We start from the raw sequence: 16282 nt of genomic DNA on the forward strand, positions 1-16282 counted from the left end.
AGAACAGGGTTCAAGGGCTCACTCAGCTAGGAAGCTTAGGGTTGTTATGAGGATAAAATGAGAAGGGGGAAACCGTGTACACCACCTAGACCTAGAGCTCCTTGGAGAAAAGGGTGGGGTACAAGTGCAATAAATATAATAAAAAATGATGCTCCACAAAAATATTTTCTGGTCTATGTGTTTAATTCAGCTTCCACCTGATAAGGTATCTGTGGTGTGTCTGAAGAACAGCAGGAGCAGTGGTTGTTAATGTCAGGCACAGCACATCAAATATATTTGTAACTAGATTTTATTACTACTTTTTATTTCTGTCAAAGATGTCAAAGAGAAAAACAACTACCAGACTTTTAGAAGACATCTGAAGGCAGCCCTGTTTAGGGAAGCTTTTAATGTTTAATAGATTATTATATTTTAATATTCTGTTGGAAGCCGCCCAGAGTGGCTGGGGAAACCTAACCAGATGGGCGGGGTATAAATAATAAATTTGTTGTTGTTGTTGTTGTTGTTGTTGTTGTTGTTGTTGTGCGGGGTATAAATAATAAATTTGTTGTTGTTGTTGTTGTTGTTGTTTTATTTTCTATTGTGATTTCTATTGTATTTTATGGAACTCAAATTGTAATACAATAAAATGCAACCTTACAATGAAAAACCATACAGCATCTGACAGTGCACTACAATGGCTACAACAGGTAGAAAAATTGTTAAGTGATCCGCCAAGACCCTCAGCCATTTCCCCCAGTGGTGGGGAGAAGAGTTTGGAAACCAGTGCCCCAAACATTCTGGTTATGCTATTTCTGTAATCCATGTATGCTGGCTGTTTGGCCATAATAAACATTTATTCATTCATTTCTGTAGTCCATATTGGTGTCACCTCTGACTTCTGCAGCTGGCCAAGGTGACAGGTGTCAATCTGAATGAGGCAACACTTGGATGGTGAAGACAAAGGACTCATCTGGCTATGACTTTTTTTGGGGGGGGGCGGTCTCTGGGGAAGAACTTGTCTAGTGAGCCCCTTTCTTTTTTTGGACTTCTGCCGTGAGCTAACCTAAGTGCAATCAGCATGTGTGCTTCAAGCAAGGCTAGTTGCCACCATTTTAAATTTCCCACAGTGCCCTTGAACACCTCTGGTGAGAGCAGTGTGGGAAATTAAAATGGCAGCTGGATCAACTGGCTTGGTGCAGCTCAAAGTCCAGGAGTCGATTTGTTTTGGGGTTTGTTTGATTTTAGAAATGAGGTGGGTTAACACCCCAAGTCCCACAGCTGGAGGGCAGTGCTGTCCACACACTTGAGTAACCCCCAGATGGAGCCATTTTAGATAGATAGGGTGCTGGGACCATGGGCAAAGCTAGGATTTTTGTTAGTGGGGGGCAGAACTTCAGTTTGCTATGGATTTATATTGATTAGGGGGGCAGCTGCCCCTCCCTGACCCCCCTTGGCTGTGCTCATGACTGGGGCCAAGGCAGTTGCCCCGGACTGCCAAGTGCTGGTGCCAACTTTATGCCCCCTCATAATCACGTGCCAACATGCTCTGGTCCACTTGTTGCTAGTGAGGTGCACCATCCCCTAGGGGTAGCAGAGCAGCCCTCCTTTTTACACTTACCTGCTGGGAGTAAACCTAACGGACTTCAATGAGGCTTACTTATGAGCAGACGTGGCTAAGATTCCCCTAGGAGTCCTGACAACCTTCTGCCTGGGAAAAAGGGGGACTTAAGCAGTTGGCAGAAAGTTAGGATGGGCTCCTGTATACCGTGCCATCTTTGGCCCGTTTCGCTTTAGAGGTTTTCTACACTTGTGCTAGAATTACAGAACAGAATTACGGGAACAGAGTTAAGAAGCAAACAAGTCAAGCAGAAGGTTAAAAGCTGTTTTAAGTGGCGAATGCGAACGCCGAAGGCTGTTTGGGAGGATATTGTAAATGCAGTCAATAAACACAATAGATTCATTCAGTGGGATCTCATGCACGCACAGCTGGAAGGCAAGTGCTCCCCACTCTCTTGAGTAACCCCCAGATTGGGCCCGTTTTTATTTCTTAAAAAAGCACCTTGTCTCCTTGCTCTCCCCTCTTCCCATCTCCCCTCCGGCCAGGCAAGCAACGGGTGGAGCCTGATCCGGAGAGAGACGCACACAAAGCCGGCCTCCTCCTCCTCCTCCTCCTCCCCCCGTCCCCCCCGGCCGGGAGGAGCCTGATTCAGAGGCGCCGGGGCAGACGAAAAGCCAAGCCGCCCGCCCGCCCTCCTTCGCCACCAGCCGGCTTTGCTTACAGAGAGGAGGAGCGAGACGGTCGCCGCCTGCCATGCACCTCTTGCCGCAAGGGGAGAGCAGCGCTGCCAGGATACAGACCCGTCGGGTAGGCGACTGAGGAGGAGGCGACAGAGAGAGAGGGGGGAAAAGAGAGGGGGACACCTGATTTCTCCTCCTGTACCCCCGGAGTGAGTCGCGCTTTCTCTGCGTCCTTCTGGATGCCGGCTTGAACCGGGGCCTCCTTTTGCAAAACGCTGCCTGGCTTGTTTTTTCCCCCTTCCCTCCTTCTTGGGAGGGCGCTGCTGATTTCCCTCCCCCTCCCTTTGCTCCTTCCATTGAATCTTTTTTTTTGGGGGGGGGGTTGTTCTGCGAGTGCGCGCGCTGCCGTTGCCTGGATTGCAACCAACCTCATCTTACTCTTCCTTGAAATCGATTTTTTTTTTTCACGTGATCTAATAGATCAACTCTTCTCTTTTCCTCCGGAGCAGAGGTGGTGTGTGCGCGTGCTTGCGGGCTGCTTTTTCCTTCTGGAAGGGGAGATGCGAAGGGTGTGGAGGTGATGGACGCGAGGCGATGGCATAGGAGCGCGGCTCCGGTTTGCAGGAGAGGCGGCGGCCGCGGCAGCAGCGATTCCTCCGAGGCGTCCAAAACGGCACCATAACCGGAGATCGGGTTTTTTTTCCAGTAGCGGGGCGGCGGTTGCTAAGGAGAAGCGGAGCGGCCTTTATATTGCATTTCTCTCCCCGCCCCTCCTCCTCCTCGCAGTCCCTTTTTTCTATTTAAAAGGAAACAAGAACAAGCAACCCGCTCTCCTCTCCCCTCCCCCCCCTTCAGTTTCTCTCTGATGAAAATGGATCCGGATTTGCTAATGACTCTTTCCGATCCAGGGACCAAACCGGATCGAGAGCCGCTGCTGACGCTGGGGCCCCTCCAGAATGGGAAATACCTCCTCCTGGAGCAAAAGAGAGGACCGGCTTTGCCCAGCCCCGAACTCGTGCTGCTTTCCCGGGAAACAACCGCGGGAAACACCGCCTTGATCTTGCCCGGAACAGGGGACATTAAAAAGCCTTTGGCCCTGGAGCGCGTCCTGAACGGGATGAAGCTAGGTGAGATGGAGCGCCGCCAAGCCTTGTTCCCCGACGGCCCCCTTGAATTTTTGTACCGCGTGGAGAAGGAGCCGGAGGAGGTGGACCGGGAGGCCCAGGGGCCAATCAGCGACGGGGAAACCGGTTCAGGTGTGGGCGATAACAGTAATCCGGATAGCCCCGGGGAGGGTTTGGATTTGAGGCTTGCCCCTGTCCGGGATGGGTTGGCCTTGGAGGAAAGCACAGCGTTGAGGGAAGAGGAGCAGTTGGTCTCCTGCTCCTCCAGCCAGGCTGAGTCTCCAGTTCCCCAGGATTTACAACCGGTTGTAGAGGAGTGGAGTGAAGGAGAACCCTTTCCACAACCCCAGGAGCCTGTGGAAGGTGGGGAACCCTTGATCTTGGCTGGTGAGCCTTCTCAAGAGGAAGAGGAGGAGGAGGAAGAAGGCCCCTTAGACAGAGGCCTTCCAAGCCCACCTTGGACTAAAGATATGGATAGCTGTGACTCTCAAAAGTGTCCGCAGAGCCCTTTGCTGCGTCCTTTGGATTTGGCTCTTGCTCCCCAAATTGGCACGGGAGTGGACCTCTTTCCTGCTTTCCATTCTCCCAATAATCTCAGCCCACACCTTGAATTTGGGCACACTGAACACATAGAGGATGAATCTCCAAGTTCTCCAGATGATGCTCCCCGGCTCCGAGCTGTCTTCGATGCCCTGGACCGTGATGGTGATGGATTTGTCCGGATAGAGGAGTTTGTCCAGTTTGCTACGGTTTATGGAGCAGAGCAGGTAACAGGCTTTTCTTTTACTTAAGGCTAATTTTGTTGAGGGTTGATGGCTTCTCCTGTGTATAGTGAATAACCCTGTGCTTCTAAATATGTGTATCTGATATAAATCTTATTCTATTCTGTAGCCAAGCTAACACATAACTTTGGTTCTATGAGGGAGGTTTTTGAGGATGCTTCCAGTGTTGAATTGAGGAAGAGCAGTTGTATTGAGCAGTTCCAGTCAAGGCTTATGCTCTTAATGGCACTCTCATTTCACAGCCCAGGCCTATTCATGTTTACTCAGAAGTAAGCCCCTGAGAGGCCAGTAAGGCTTACCTTCAAGTCAAGTCTGGTAAGATAATCTACTGCACAGCCACCTTACATCAAGTGGAACTTAGTACTCAAGTGTAGCCAAGTTACATTGACACCTGAGACATAAAGTCTCACAAGTGCCTCTCCCTGGGAGTAAATATACAGTGATAATTGACTTATGATAACGAAAACAAATAACTAATGACTTAGCCTTTCATGATGTCCTAAATTGGTTGCCTGGGGAGGCTGTCTCATGATGTCTAATAGCAGGACCAGCACTGACTTAGTACGGGTAAGAAGAGTGCAGCCTAAGGCCCAGTTTATACCAGTAACAACGCTTTCTTCTGAGCTTGTCTGTTTTAGGCCACTGAGAAGGTGAGGCCTAGCCAGCTCTCTACTGCAGGCATAGTCAAACTTGGCCCTCTAGATGTTTTGGGACTACAATTCCCATCATCCCTGACCACTGGTCCTGTTAGCTAGGGATCATGGGAGTTGTATCTCAAAACATCTGGAGGGCCGAGTTTGCCTATGTCTACTCTACCATATATACAAGGTATTTTCCACTGTGTGTTTGGATGGGGAAAGCATTCACACATGGCTGTTTTGACCTGTAGGAAAAAATGACATAGGCCATGAAAAACCCCCCAGCTGTGGCTTGATTTTTATTTTTTGTATATAGAAATGGGGCCAAAGGCTCTGGAAGCTTTTAATTTCTTCATCTGCTGTGACCATCACCTATATGTGTAACTGTGATCCCACCTACTTTTAAGTGGTATTATGGAATCTGATCAAATTTGATATCTACTTTTGTGCTTGGTGTGTATCTGTTTCCATAGGCACTCTCATCTTGAACAATAGAGAGAACCACGAAAGGAAGGGATTGGCGGAAAATTGCCTTTGTAGCCTTCTTTACATAAGGCTGCAATCCTAACCCTGTTTATGTGGGAGTAAGCCCCATTGAATTCAGTAGGAGTTACTTCTGAGTAGCTGTGGTTTGGTTTGTGCTGTCAGTCTTCCAATTGGCTGTAGAGATCTGATGAAACAGTAAAAAGACTAGAGGTGATGTGAGGGGCAAATTCAGATCTGCCACAGGTGTGCCAACTTAACTTTAATTGGCTGGGAGAGTCTGCTGTTTTTACCTACTAGGTTTAACCTGGGGTGAAATGTCGGTTGTCTAGTGCCACCTATTCTTAAGGGACTTATTGAAGTCTGCTTGAAAGTGCACACACTTCTTTTCAAACTGGGACTTTAATTTTGCCCTTTCAAAGTGCTGTTGTGGCAAATATGAATTCTCCGTGGCTTTTGTGCATGTTTGAGCCTGGTGCTGCCTGGTAGTGATAATAAATCTGGACGACTCGCTGGCTGCAATAAACAACTTTGCTGGCAATGCCTGGTCATGTTTTGTTGCTGTGTTAAAGACTTCTCCACTCTTCCCCCATCCTGTATGTGTTAAGGGGAGGGATTACCTTCTTACGATCTTGCAGTGACATTGATTTGCACTTCCATTGCGGTTTTGGGATGATTGTTCGTAAGAGATAGGATGGTGTTGTACCAAATGTCTTTTTGTTGCTCCCAACTGCTCATCATATTTGAATGCTTCTGAGGACACCTGCAGAAGAACATTCCTCCTTATTGGTTTGCAGGGAGATTAGCCAACATTGGCTATTCAATGAGCATTCATTCTGATCCGTTTTCCAGGAGGTTAGATAGCGTTGCATGAAAGCAAGTGTTATCTGACACTTCTCAGGGCATTTTTGTTGTTGTTGTTGCTTTGCTTATTGCAAAAAAGTCCAGTCCTTTGTGGAAGCAGGTTTGTTGCGCAAGACCTGTTTCCACAAAGATCAACTGTAAATTGGCTAAATGAATTTGTCAGTATGCTATTGAGAGCCACCCGAAAACAGTGATGGTCTGGAAGTGCCTTGTTGCTGCTTGGAAAATAGTGCCTGTCTGGAAGTGCCTCGAGTTTCTTTCCAAGTCCTGTTGGCTACTGAACGTGCTTGATTACTGTGTCTTGCTACATGCCATTGAAGAGTGTGGCCTGGCTCTTTCACCTGAGCACCTAGTATATATATTTGCTCTGCAATCTCTCCTCCTGTGGCCTGGCTTGCATGACACCCAAAATCAGGGGTTAGCAAACATTTTTGGCAGGGGGCCAGGCCACTGTCCCTCAGACCTTGTGGGGGGCCGGACTATATTTTTTTTGGGGGGGGGAATGAATGATTTCCTATGCCCCACAAACAACCCCAAGGTGCATTTTAAATAAAAGGGCACATTTTACTCATGTAAAAACACGCTGATTCCCAGACGATCTGCGGGCCGGACTGAGAAGGTGATTGGGCCGGATCCAGCCCTGGGCCTTAGTTTGCCTACCCATGCCCTAAATCATGGCTTGCAGCTTTTGGGCTTGTCCCCAGTCCATTCTGCTTGTTGCACCATGCTGAGCTGCCACCAAAGGTTGGCTCAGTATGTTGTGAGACCCAGGCCTGTGCATACCTGCAGTGCACCTGGTTTCTAACCCAAGCCTGATGTGATAAAAGCAACACTGGGTGTCTCACCCTATTTGTACCTCAATAGTATGAACATAAGACAAACCTGCTGGATCAGGCCAATGGCCCCATCTAGTCCAGCATCTTGTTCTCATAGCGGCCAACAAGATGCCTTCATGAAGCCTGCAAGCTGGACATGAGTGCACTCTGCCCACCTGAGATTCCTGGCAACTGGTACCCAGAGGCAAAATGCCTCTAACAGTGGAGGTAGAACAAATCCCGCCATTAAGAGGGGGACACTTGTAAGGAGAATTTGCAGGTTGGAAGGCGTGTTTCCTGTTTTCCCCACCTACCCAGCTGTCCCTTGCAAACCCCTCCCCCTAGTTTTCCTCCCATACTCTTAACACAGGGCTAGCCTACATGGTACCCTCCAACTGATGGACCACAACTTCCATCATCCCTGACCCTTGTCAGTGCTTGCAAGAGCTTATTGAAGTCAAACATGGAAGATACCATCTTGGCCTTCTCTAACAAACTGGAAGGGAGCCCAGCTGCTGGAAAAACAACATTGGGGGATGTAGTCCAGATGTTGTTGGACTACAACTCCCATCGCTCCTGATCTTTGGCTGTGCTGACTGGAGCTGATGATGGGAGTTGTAGTCCAGCAAAATCTGGAGATTTCCCCCACTCCTGGTCTAGGGCCTCTCTCTACCTTTCATTTTAAAATGCCTGCGTCAGAAATAGGACTGGCTTCTGTGTACCAAAGCCTTTCCTTTGAATTTTCAGCTGTCTTCTGGAGGTCTCTCACCCTTGTGGAAATGTAAGGAATAAATGTGCAAGCAATTTCTCAAACCTATGTGCTTTAAAAATAATGAGAGGGGGAAATGAGGAAAGAAAAAGAAATAAGCTGCTTGTGTCTACATGAATTTGTGGCTGCTTCTAGTTCAGTTTCTGCTGCTCCACCAACCAAGGATTCCACCTCATAGCCATAGCGCGGCAGTGTTGTGCAGTGGTTTGAGGGTCAAGCTGAGGAGACTTCTAGTTTCAGATGCCTCCTTACCAAAGAATCTCGCTTGAGTGTCCTCAGGCTAGCCTCTTTACCTGTCCTACCTCACAGGGTTATTTTGAAGATAAAATACATTTTTGTAGGGTGAGGTCAGAACTGCCTATGCCACCTTGACCTCCTTGTAGGAAAGGTGGGAGTAAAAAGTCATGCCGTGATAACATTTCTGACTGTATGCCTGACTTCTTTGTTTGTTCTTCAGGGACAAACTGTGCCTGCATTAATTATAGGTGGGCAGTGGCGACTGGTGCCCCCTGGGACTGGTAGGGCAGGAGGCAGGGAGACCAACAGCAGGTGCCGCCAGAGCAGGAGCAACCCCCTGACTGGCTGTAAGTAAGAAGGGAGGCAGGTGGGGCTACCTGAAATTGGGGGGGGGGCAATGCCCCAATTGCCCTAATGGACCAGCCTCTACTGCAGATGGGAGCAAAAATGTTAAGCAGAGCATCAGCTTTGCGATGCCAAATTATGCACACCTGGAGACACCTGGGAAACATGAATTGCATACCTGGTCCTCCGCTCCCCATTTTCCCCCTAGATTCCCATTAAAACAAATGTTACTAGGTTTGGGAAATTTGCTATCTGTTTGCATTGATACTGGCATGGCTTTAGCTTTCAGAATATCACTTTGCTGCAGGTGAAACCTGCTGCGATTGTCGATGTGATGCAATCAAAAATTGGGTGGGGGGGGTGAATAGTGAAGGATAAACAGTGATTCCAAAGAGCAGGAGGAGTTCTGGCACGTGTTTGCATAATGGTAGCCTAAAACTGTGCTACAAATCATTATTCTGTAGGGTGTGTGCCTGGGTGTAACTCTTCAGATGTGCAGTTGCAGGTAGCCTACTTTATTCTCGGTGAAGATGCTGTACGTAATTGGTCTCTTTTTTAAAAAAAAATCCAAATTAGACACCTTACCTATCCTTTTGCTTAGAAATGGGAGTTCTAAGAGAGGATGTCTGAGTGGAGTAATGTGGCATAATAAAAATGAGAGTAATCCAGCAGTGTCTCGAAGGCAAGATGTCAAAGGCGTTCTACATCAAGGCTTGTGTGGGTGTATATATAGCTCTATTACACACACCATATGGGAGCTATTCAGCCTAAACAGTTGGCTGAGATGGCATTCCTTCACGTGGATTTAATTCTCATTACAGGTCGTCGTGCTTATCTCACAGGTTTGCATTTTAAAAAAAACAACCATTCTTCGAAGTCACCTTAATTGCAATTAATCACCCTTGGGGCTCCCATAGTGTGCATTTGAGACTCTTCATTTTTTTTTTTCACGCATAATTTTTATTGTTTTTAAATCATAACAAACAAGAAAATAAAACAGTTTACACCTTGTTGTCACAGATTTCTTTCTATAAGACTTCCTTCAGCTTCCCCTGAAATCATCCATACCCTAATTTAACAAATTCACACAAATCCTAGCTTATATTGACATTATTTTCTCTTTCCTTCTTTTTCTCTTTAGACAATATTCCAACCTTTTCACAGAGCTTTTTTAAACCCAACTAGCGTTATCTGACCTTCACTTGTATTTTCCAGATATTCCACAAATTTCCCCCAGTCCTCAATGAACCTTTGGTCTTTTAAATATCTAATTTTCCCCGTCAATCTGTCCATCTCCGCGTATTCTAGTAGTTTTGCTCTCCATTCCTCAAGCGTCGGTATGTTCTGTTGTTTCCAATTTTGAGCCAATAAGACCCTTGCAGCCGTTGTTGCATATTGGAAGAATTTACTGTCATTGTTCTTTATATCACTTCCTGCTAGGCCTAACAGAAAAGCCTCCGGCTTTTTCCCAAAGTTATATCTTAATATACTTTTCATTTCATTATATACACTTTCCCAAAAGCCTTTGACCTTTCTGCAGTCCCACCACATATGGAAGAAGGATCCCTCTTTTTCCCTGCATTTCCAGCATGCATTTGAGACTCTTCAAAGAGGTGTGCCAACGTGATCTTGGACGTCATTGCAACAATTGTGTAATTCTGATGCTTAGGCTGTGACTGCCATTGCTTTCTGTAGCCAAAACAGCAGCACCTACACACTGGAGGGAGCTATCGGCAGACTTGGAGGAATCCTGACAAGAAAGGCATTGTCTAGGTAGTGTTAACCGCTGAAGTGGTTACTTCTTTTGTTTTGCTTTGAAAATGTTAGTCCCCTAGTTGAACCTCCAAAATGCTATTGGGCATGAACTTCTGGGTTGACCAGTAGTATTGTCAAAACTCTCTAGTCAATGGAAAGGTCTCCTCCATCATCTTTAGAAGGTTGCTTCTGCTGTTGGCCTGGTTTGGGATGGGACATAGCTTAGAGGCAGAGCATATGGTCTGCATGCAGAAGGCTGCATGTTCAATCCTGGCATCTCCAGGTAGGGCTAAAAACTGGAGAGTTTCTGCCAGTTAGTGTAGACAATACTAGACTAAACAGACCAGCGGTCTGACTCTGTATGAGGCCACTTCCAGTGTTCCTAGCAAAGATCACTCTCCCATCACCTCCTCTCAATGAATGCTGGCTCCGTCCCGAAGATCCTGGTTTTCTATTAAGCCAGAGTTCCTTGTTCCACTGGAACTGGGCTTAAACCAAGCTAGAGTTTACTGGTTCAGGCACCTCTGTGAATCATGGATTTTCATGTCAAAAACAGTGTGTGGGGGGCAGAGCATTTAGCCCCAAACTTGTTCCAAACTTTGTTCTTTTGGAGCCCAGAACCACCAACCAGCCTGAACCATTCCCTGCCTTCACTTCATATATCTGAGCATGGTTGGAAGGATCGAAGCACATTTCTGTTCCCCTGCCCTCCACTTTTTCCAGTTGGATAGGAGTATAAGCGGCTGCCTTAGAGCAGTTCATACTGTTCAACTGGGTTAGGGGTGGGGAACACTTTTGGCTCATCAAGCCAGAGCTTTTTCTCCCTATACCAACCCTTGCAGATCAGCTTTGATAGTGGGACATGACTTTCCCCACCTATCAGTAGTCTGGAATCATCTGTCAATCATCGCAGAACAACCCAGTGAGGTAGGTTAGGCTGAGACTAAATGTCCCATTGGCCTGATCTAGCAGAGCTCTTCCTATGTTCTTACATCTGGAAAAATGCTTTTCTCTCGTCTGTTATGATCCTCTGTGACAGGCAGAAATTCGTCAGCTTGCAAATAGACAGGAAAGAACAGTTCCCTGCAGTCTCAGGTTTTAATCCTAACTTTAAATCCTACCTGGTGTTTTTTAAAAATAATAATAGATTGATGCTCCCCTTCAATCTCTCTCCTTAAATTTCATCCTCTTCTTCCCCACTATATATCGTTTTCCATGGGGGTTTTCTGTTCTGCCTTGAAAAAGAGATCGTTCATATATTCATGTACCAAACCAGCAGCTTCCAATCAGTTGCTGCTTTGCCCTGGTCACTTGCAAAGCTATTATCTCTGACCCGTTCCTTCACCGTGAGTTTAATTCAACCATCTTGCATGTATTTAAAACCCTTTCTATTCCACCTCTCATGGAGATGATGACAAGGCAGTTCACAAAATCGAAGACCAATACAGTCATACCTTGTGTTACGTTCAGTTCAGGTTTCATCTTTTCAGGTTGTGTCCCGCGGCAACCCGGAAGTACTGGAAAAGGTTACTTCTGGGTTTCGCCACCCGTGCATGTGCAGACGCGCAAAATGACATCACGCACATGCACAGAAGCGGTGAATTGCGACCCACGCGTGTGCAGACGTGGGTTGCGTTCCTCTCAGGTTGTGAACAGGGTTCTGGAACGGATCCCATTTGCAAACAGAGGTACCACTGTACTATAAAACAAGGCAGCAGAATAAAATATACAAATACAAGGCCCGGCAGGTTGTGGGGTTAGGGTGGGGTTCATATCTGGTATTAAAATATTCCAGGAATGCCTTTTAAAATTATTTGACCCTGCAGCTTTTTGTCTGGATATCTTACTGTGTTTTAATTTGTAATTTAATACCCAGAGTGCCTGGGGTAACCCAGTCGGATGGACGGCATAATGATAATGATAATGATAATGATAATGATTAATTAATTAATTAATTAATTAATTCCAGTTTGCCTTTTATCTCACAATGGTGGTTGCCTGGATGGGCAGTACTTAGGGCTGCACGTTGAAAAGCTGCATTGAACTGAACAGCTGTATCCTTGGAAGAGTGTGCTAGATTTTCATTTTAAAGATAACCTAAATTATGGAATACAATTGGAAGTACTGTGGAAACATGGAATCCTTCTGCTCATGTTGCCAGCTGGCGAGCCTTCTTTCAGGGAACTCCATTTCATTTCATACACCCCCCCTCCCCAAAAAATAATATTGGTCTGTGTTCTGTGGCTGCTGATTGGGTTCAATCTTCACTGGACTGTTTTCTTACTCCATTCAGTTTTTGCTGAACGTTCTCACTGCTGCCCATCTGAATAGGGGTTTGGAACTCTGGCCTCTCCAAGTCTCTCTATTTGGCTCTCGGGAGGCTCCCTGGTCCCCCTGTTCTACCCAGGCCACACTCTTCATTACCTATGATTTTATTGTCTAGAGCAGTGTTTCCCAACCTTGGGCCTCCAGCTGTTTTTGAACTACAATTCCCATCATCCCTGACCACTGGTCTTGCTAGCTAGGGATGATGGGAGTTGTAGGCGAAAAACATCTGGAGGACCAAGGTTGGGAAACACTGGTCTAGAGCAGAGGTGTCCAACTTCCAAGAGACTGCGATCTATTCCCACTATAAAGAAACTGGCAGTGATCTACCCATTGGATTGACCAGAGTTGTTGAGCTTTCTTGGGGGAGGATCAGCCAAAATGGTTGATCGACCGGTAAATCACAATTGACCTGTTGGACATCCCTGGTCTATAGAGTATGTAGGCCCCTCCAATCTCCCTATCTGGCCCTTGGAAATCTTCCCTAAGCCACGCCCCTCACCGGTGCTACTTTGAACTCTCCTTGAATGTTCCTGCCTGATGGTCGTGTGTCCTTAAACTCCCATAATGCCTCTTGCTTGCCTGGCTAGAGGACAGAAGGAACATGCATAGAAAGTAGCTTATTGTACAGTCATACCTCGGGTTGAATATACTTCAGGTTGAGCGTTTTCAGGTTAGGCTCTGCGGCGACCCGGAAGTAATGGAACGCGTTACTTCTGGGTTTCTGCGCCTGTGCAGACACTCAAAATGACATAATGTGTGGAAGCGGCGAATCGCGACCGGCAGATGTGGGTTGCATTTGCTTCAGGATGCGAACGGGGCTCTGGAACAGATCCTGTTCGCATCCAGAGGTACCACTGTATTCATATTTGTTGCTCTGCCCACTTTTTCAGCGGGCCCTGCCATCTTTGGCATGTGGCCTCCAAAAGGTTCTCAGAAGGGAATGTGGCCCTTGAGCTGAAAAAGGCTTTCTGCTCTTGTAGAAGGGCCATAGCTCAGCGGTAGAGCATCTTCTTTCCACACAGGTTCAATCCCCGTCATCTGCAGGTAGGAATTGGAATAAAGTATTGTCCTGACACTCCAGAGAGCCATTTCTGGTCAGTGAAGCTAGTCTTGAGCTAGATGGACCAGTGTTATGACTTAGTAGAAGGCAGCTCCTTCTGCTCATAACATGTCTGGAGAGATTTTAGAATGTAATGGGCTCCTCCTTCAGCGGCTGGCAAAAAAGGAAAGCCCAGGAGTCCCCTGTCTTGCGCTAAGTGAGCTGTTTGACCAAAGCCCTTTGGGCTTCCAAGCAACGCTCTGAGCTCTATTTGCTCCAGGTTGCTTCTGCCAAGAACTCTGCCGTAGTGATAATAATGTAGGGAAAAAGACGCTGGCAGGCCTAACAAGGATGTAGATTACCCTCCCTCCCTTCTCTTCTGAATATTGCGGTTTTTCTTCTGTGGTGCAAGAGAGAAGAGCAGGATCCTCCCAGAGTCTCGTTTGGCTGAAAGGATTTATCGGGCTGAGAGCCAGCGTCAGGCCTGGCCACGGAAGCTGCCGTTGCAGAACTCCGTACCCTCTGATCTCAGGCTGCCATGGGATGGTCCAGCCACTTGGAGGGCCAATTATCTCACTCCTACTGTGGTGGGAGCTGTGGGTTAGTTACCTTTATGCCTCTCTTCTCTGGAGTGCAGTAAGTCATTCTTCCGGCAGATTTCCAGCATGCTGCTGCCCATGTAGTTAAAGGCACAGGCCATGGCTTGCGCTCTGGAACAAACACATGACATTCATCCTTGGGGTTTAATCGTTTTAAATGACAATGAAAAGCCTAGCAGTGCTTGTGGCTTTGGAAGGAGGTTTGAAGGCAGCACATGAGAAAAAAGAGCACCTGATTTGTAGGTATGTTCCACTGTTGGGACACAGGTTTTTTGAAAACCTGGAAACACTTTATGGGGAAGGGATGTCTTGAAGAGGGCGGGTCTCCCATAGTCTGCACCAGCTCCTGATTATTTTCTGTGGTTGTTATTTGTAAATTATAAATTGCATTATAACTGGTACACACACACACACACACACACACACACATACACATAACAGTCAGTGTGGTCCATAGGGGGACACCCAAGCCACCATGTGTCTTACCCAAATTTTTCTGCTCCCATGCTTTTCACAGTGTTGGGAGCACCATTGCAATGAGGAGGGAGGTGCACAGGGAAGGTCACTAGGACTGCCTACACACTGTAGATGTAAATCACGTTCTCCCCCAAAGAATCATGGGAACTGTAGTTTAAGGGTGCTGGGAATTGTAGCTCAGTGGGGGGCAAGTTACAGTTCCCACTATTCTTTGTTTGGAGGGGCATGTTTTTTCAACGTGCTTTAAATGTATGGTGTGTATTCAGTTCCTGGGCTGGGAGGAGTGTTATTGCAAAGGGGAGATTGGTGCCTTGAGAGGGGTTACTCTTCCCCGTGAGGGTGAATGAATGAGCCCAGGCAATTACCACTGCCAGCTCCAATGCTCATTGGCATGTGGTACCTGGTCACCACCCATGGGCACATGAGGTCATGGGCAGTCAGAAAGATTGCCCTGCCCTCATCCTGCAACACTTCTTTCCCTACCCCTTCTGCTTCCAAGGAGCTCCTGGTAGCTATATAGAGTTATTCACCTTCTGCTGTTACCCGCACAACAACCCTGTAATTTATGTCTTGAGTGAGAACCCCAAGGCACACAGTGAGCTGAGTGAGGATTCGCGCCTGGGTCTCCCCGCTCCTAATCAGCTACTCCACATACAGTGGTACCTCAGGTTACATACGCTTCAGGTTACCGTATTTTTTGCTCTATAAGACTCACTTTTTCCTTCCTAAAAAGTAAGGGGTAATGTGTGTGCGTCTTATGGAGCGAATGCAGGCTGCGCAGCTATCCCGGAAGCCAGAACAGCAAGAGGGATCGCTGCTTTCACTGCGCAGTGATCCCTCTTGCTTTTCTGGCTTCTGAGATTCAGAATACTTTTTTTCTTGTTTTCCTCCTCCAAAAACTAGGTTCGTCTTGTGGTCTGGTGCGTCTTATAGAGCGAAAAATACGGTACATATGCTTCAGGTTACAGACTCCGCTAACCCAGAAATAGTACCTCGGGTTAAGAACTTTGCTTCAGGATGAGAACAGAAATCGTGCTCTGGCGGCGCGGCAGCAGCAGAGGCCCCATTAGCTAAAGTGGTGCTTCAGGTTAAGAACAGTTTCAGGTTAACAACGGACCTCCGGAACGAATTAAGTATTTAACCAGAGGTACCACTGTAAACATCACGCCATCCTTTCGTCCTTTGCCAAGGGGTAGCAGGATAAATCAAAGCAGCCCTCTGAAAATGTATACCCATTTTGCAGAAACCTGAGTTTTCTTAACTGTTGACTATTAGGTTATTTTTGGGGGAGAGGGGAAAAGGAGTAGAGCTCACAGCTTCCTGCTTATTTGGCAGCAAACGGAAAAGGAATCAGACCTTTGCAATGCCCATCAATCTCTTCCTGACACTTAACCATCAGAAGAAAGACTTCTCACTTGTGATACACGCCTATCTCAAGGTACAAGTGAGAACTCGGAGGAGTGTCTCATTTTGGAACAAAGTAGGTGGTGGAGGAAATATCTTGTTGAAAACAGCGCTCGCTGCATAGTTCCAGGAAGAGGAAAAATTGATTTGAGGCTGTTCATATTTGTGGTTGTCGTTTCAGCCAGAACAGTAGTCTGTCCAGACTTTTGGTCCAGAGCATGTGTATAGAAGCACGAAACAATTTCCTGCCCTTCCCCCATTGTGTCCTGCCCATCCCCCTCTGGTAAAGTCAACAGCAGCATTGTATTATCCCAGCTATTGGTTCCAGGCAATGAAAGCCTTTGCTTGAAAGGGCAGCAAATAACTAAAAACTTGCCAGTTCAGTTTAGTGCTCTATTCTTTA

At 47.0% G+C, this 16282-nt stretch overlaps 1 protein-coding gene across 9 annotated transcripts in view; it reads left to right on the forward strand.

The window, feature by feature from the left end:
• The first annotated feature begins 2296 nt into the window (after window positions 1-2296).
• The window catches only part of RAB11FIP3 (RAB11 family interacting protein 3), a 91151-nt gene continuing 77165 nt past the window's right edge, over window positions 2297-16282 (forward strand). For 4 of the 9 annotated variants that reach the window (XM_081839648.1, XM_081839645.1, XM_081839647.1 and 1 more), the window contains exon 1: window positions 2595-4111. In XM_081839648.1, the coding sequence (XP_081695774.1) occupies window positions 3086-4111 (1026 nt within the window). In that variant the 5' untranslated portion in view covers window positions 2595-3085. Of the gene's footprint in view, window positions 2430-2594; window positions 4112-16282 lie in introns of those variants that run through there. The other 5 variants (XM_081839644.1, XM_081839646.1, XM_081839649.1 and 2 more) reach the window with 3 other exon arrangements.

Source organism: Podarcis erhardii (genome assembly GCF_964252035.2).
Source record: "Podarcis erhardii genome assembly, chromosome: 14".
Taxonomy (NCBI): domain Eukaryota; kingdom Metazoa; phylum Chordata; class Lepidosauria; order Squamata; family Lacertidae; genus Podarcis; species Podarcis erhardii.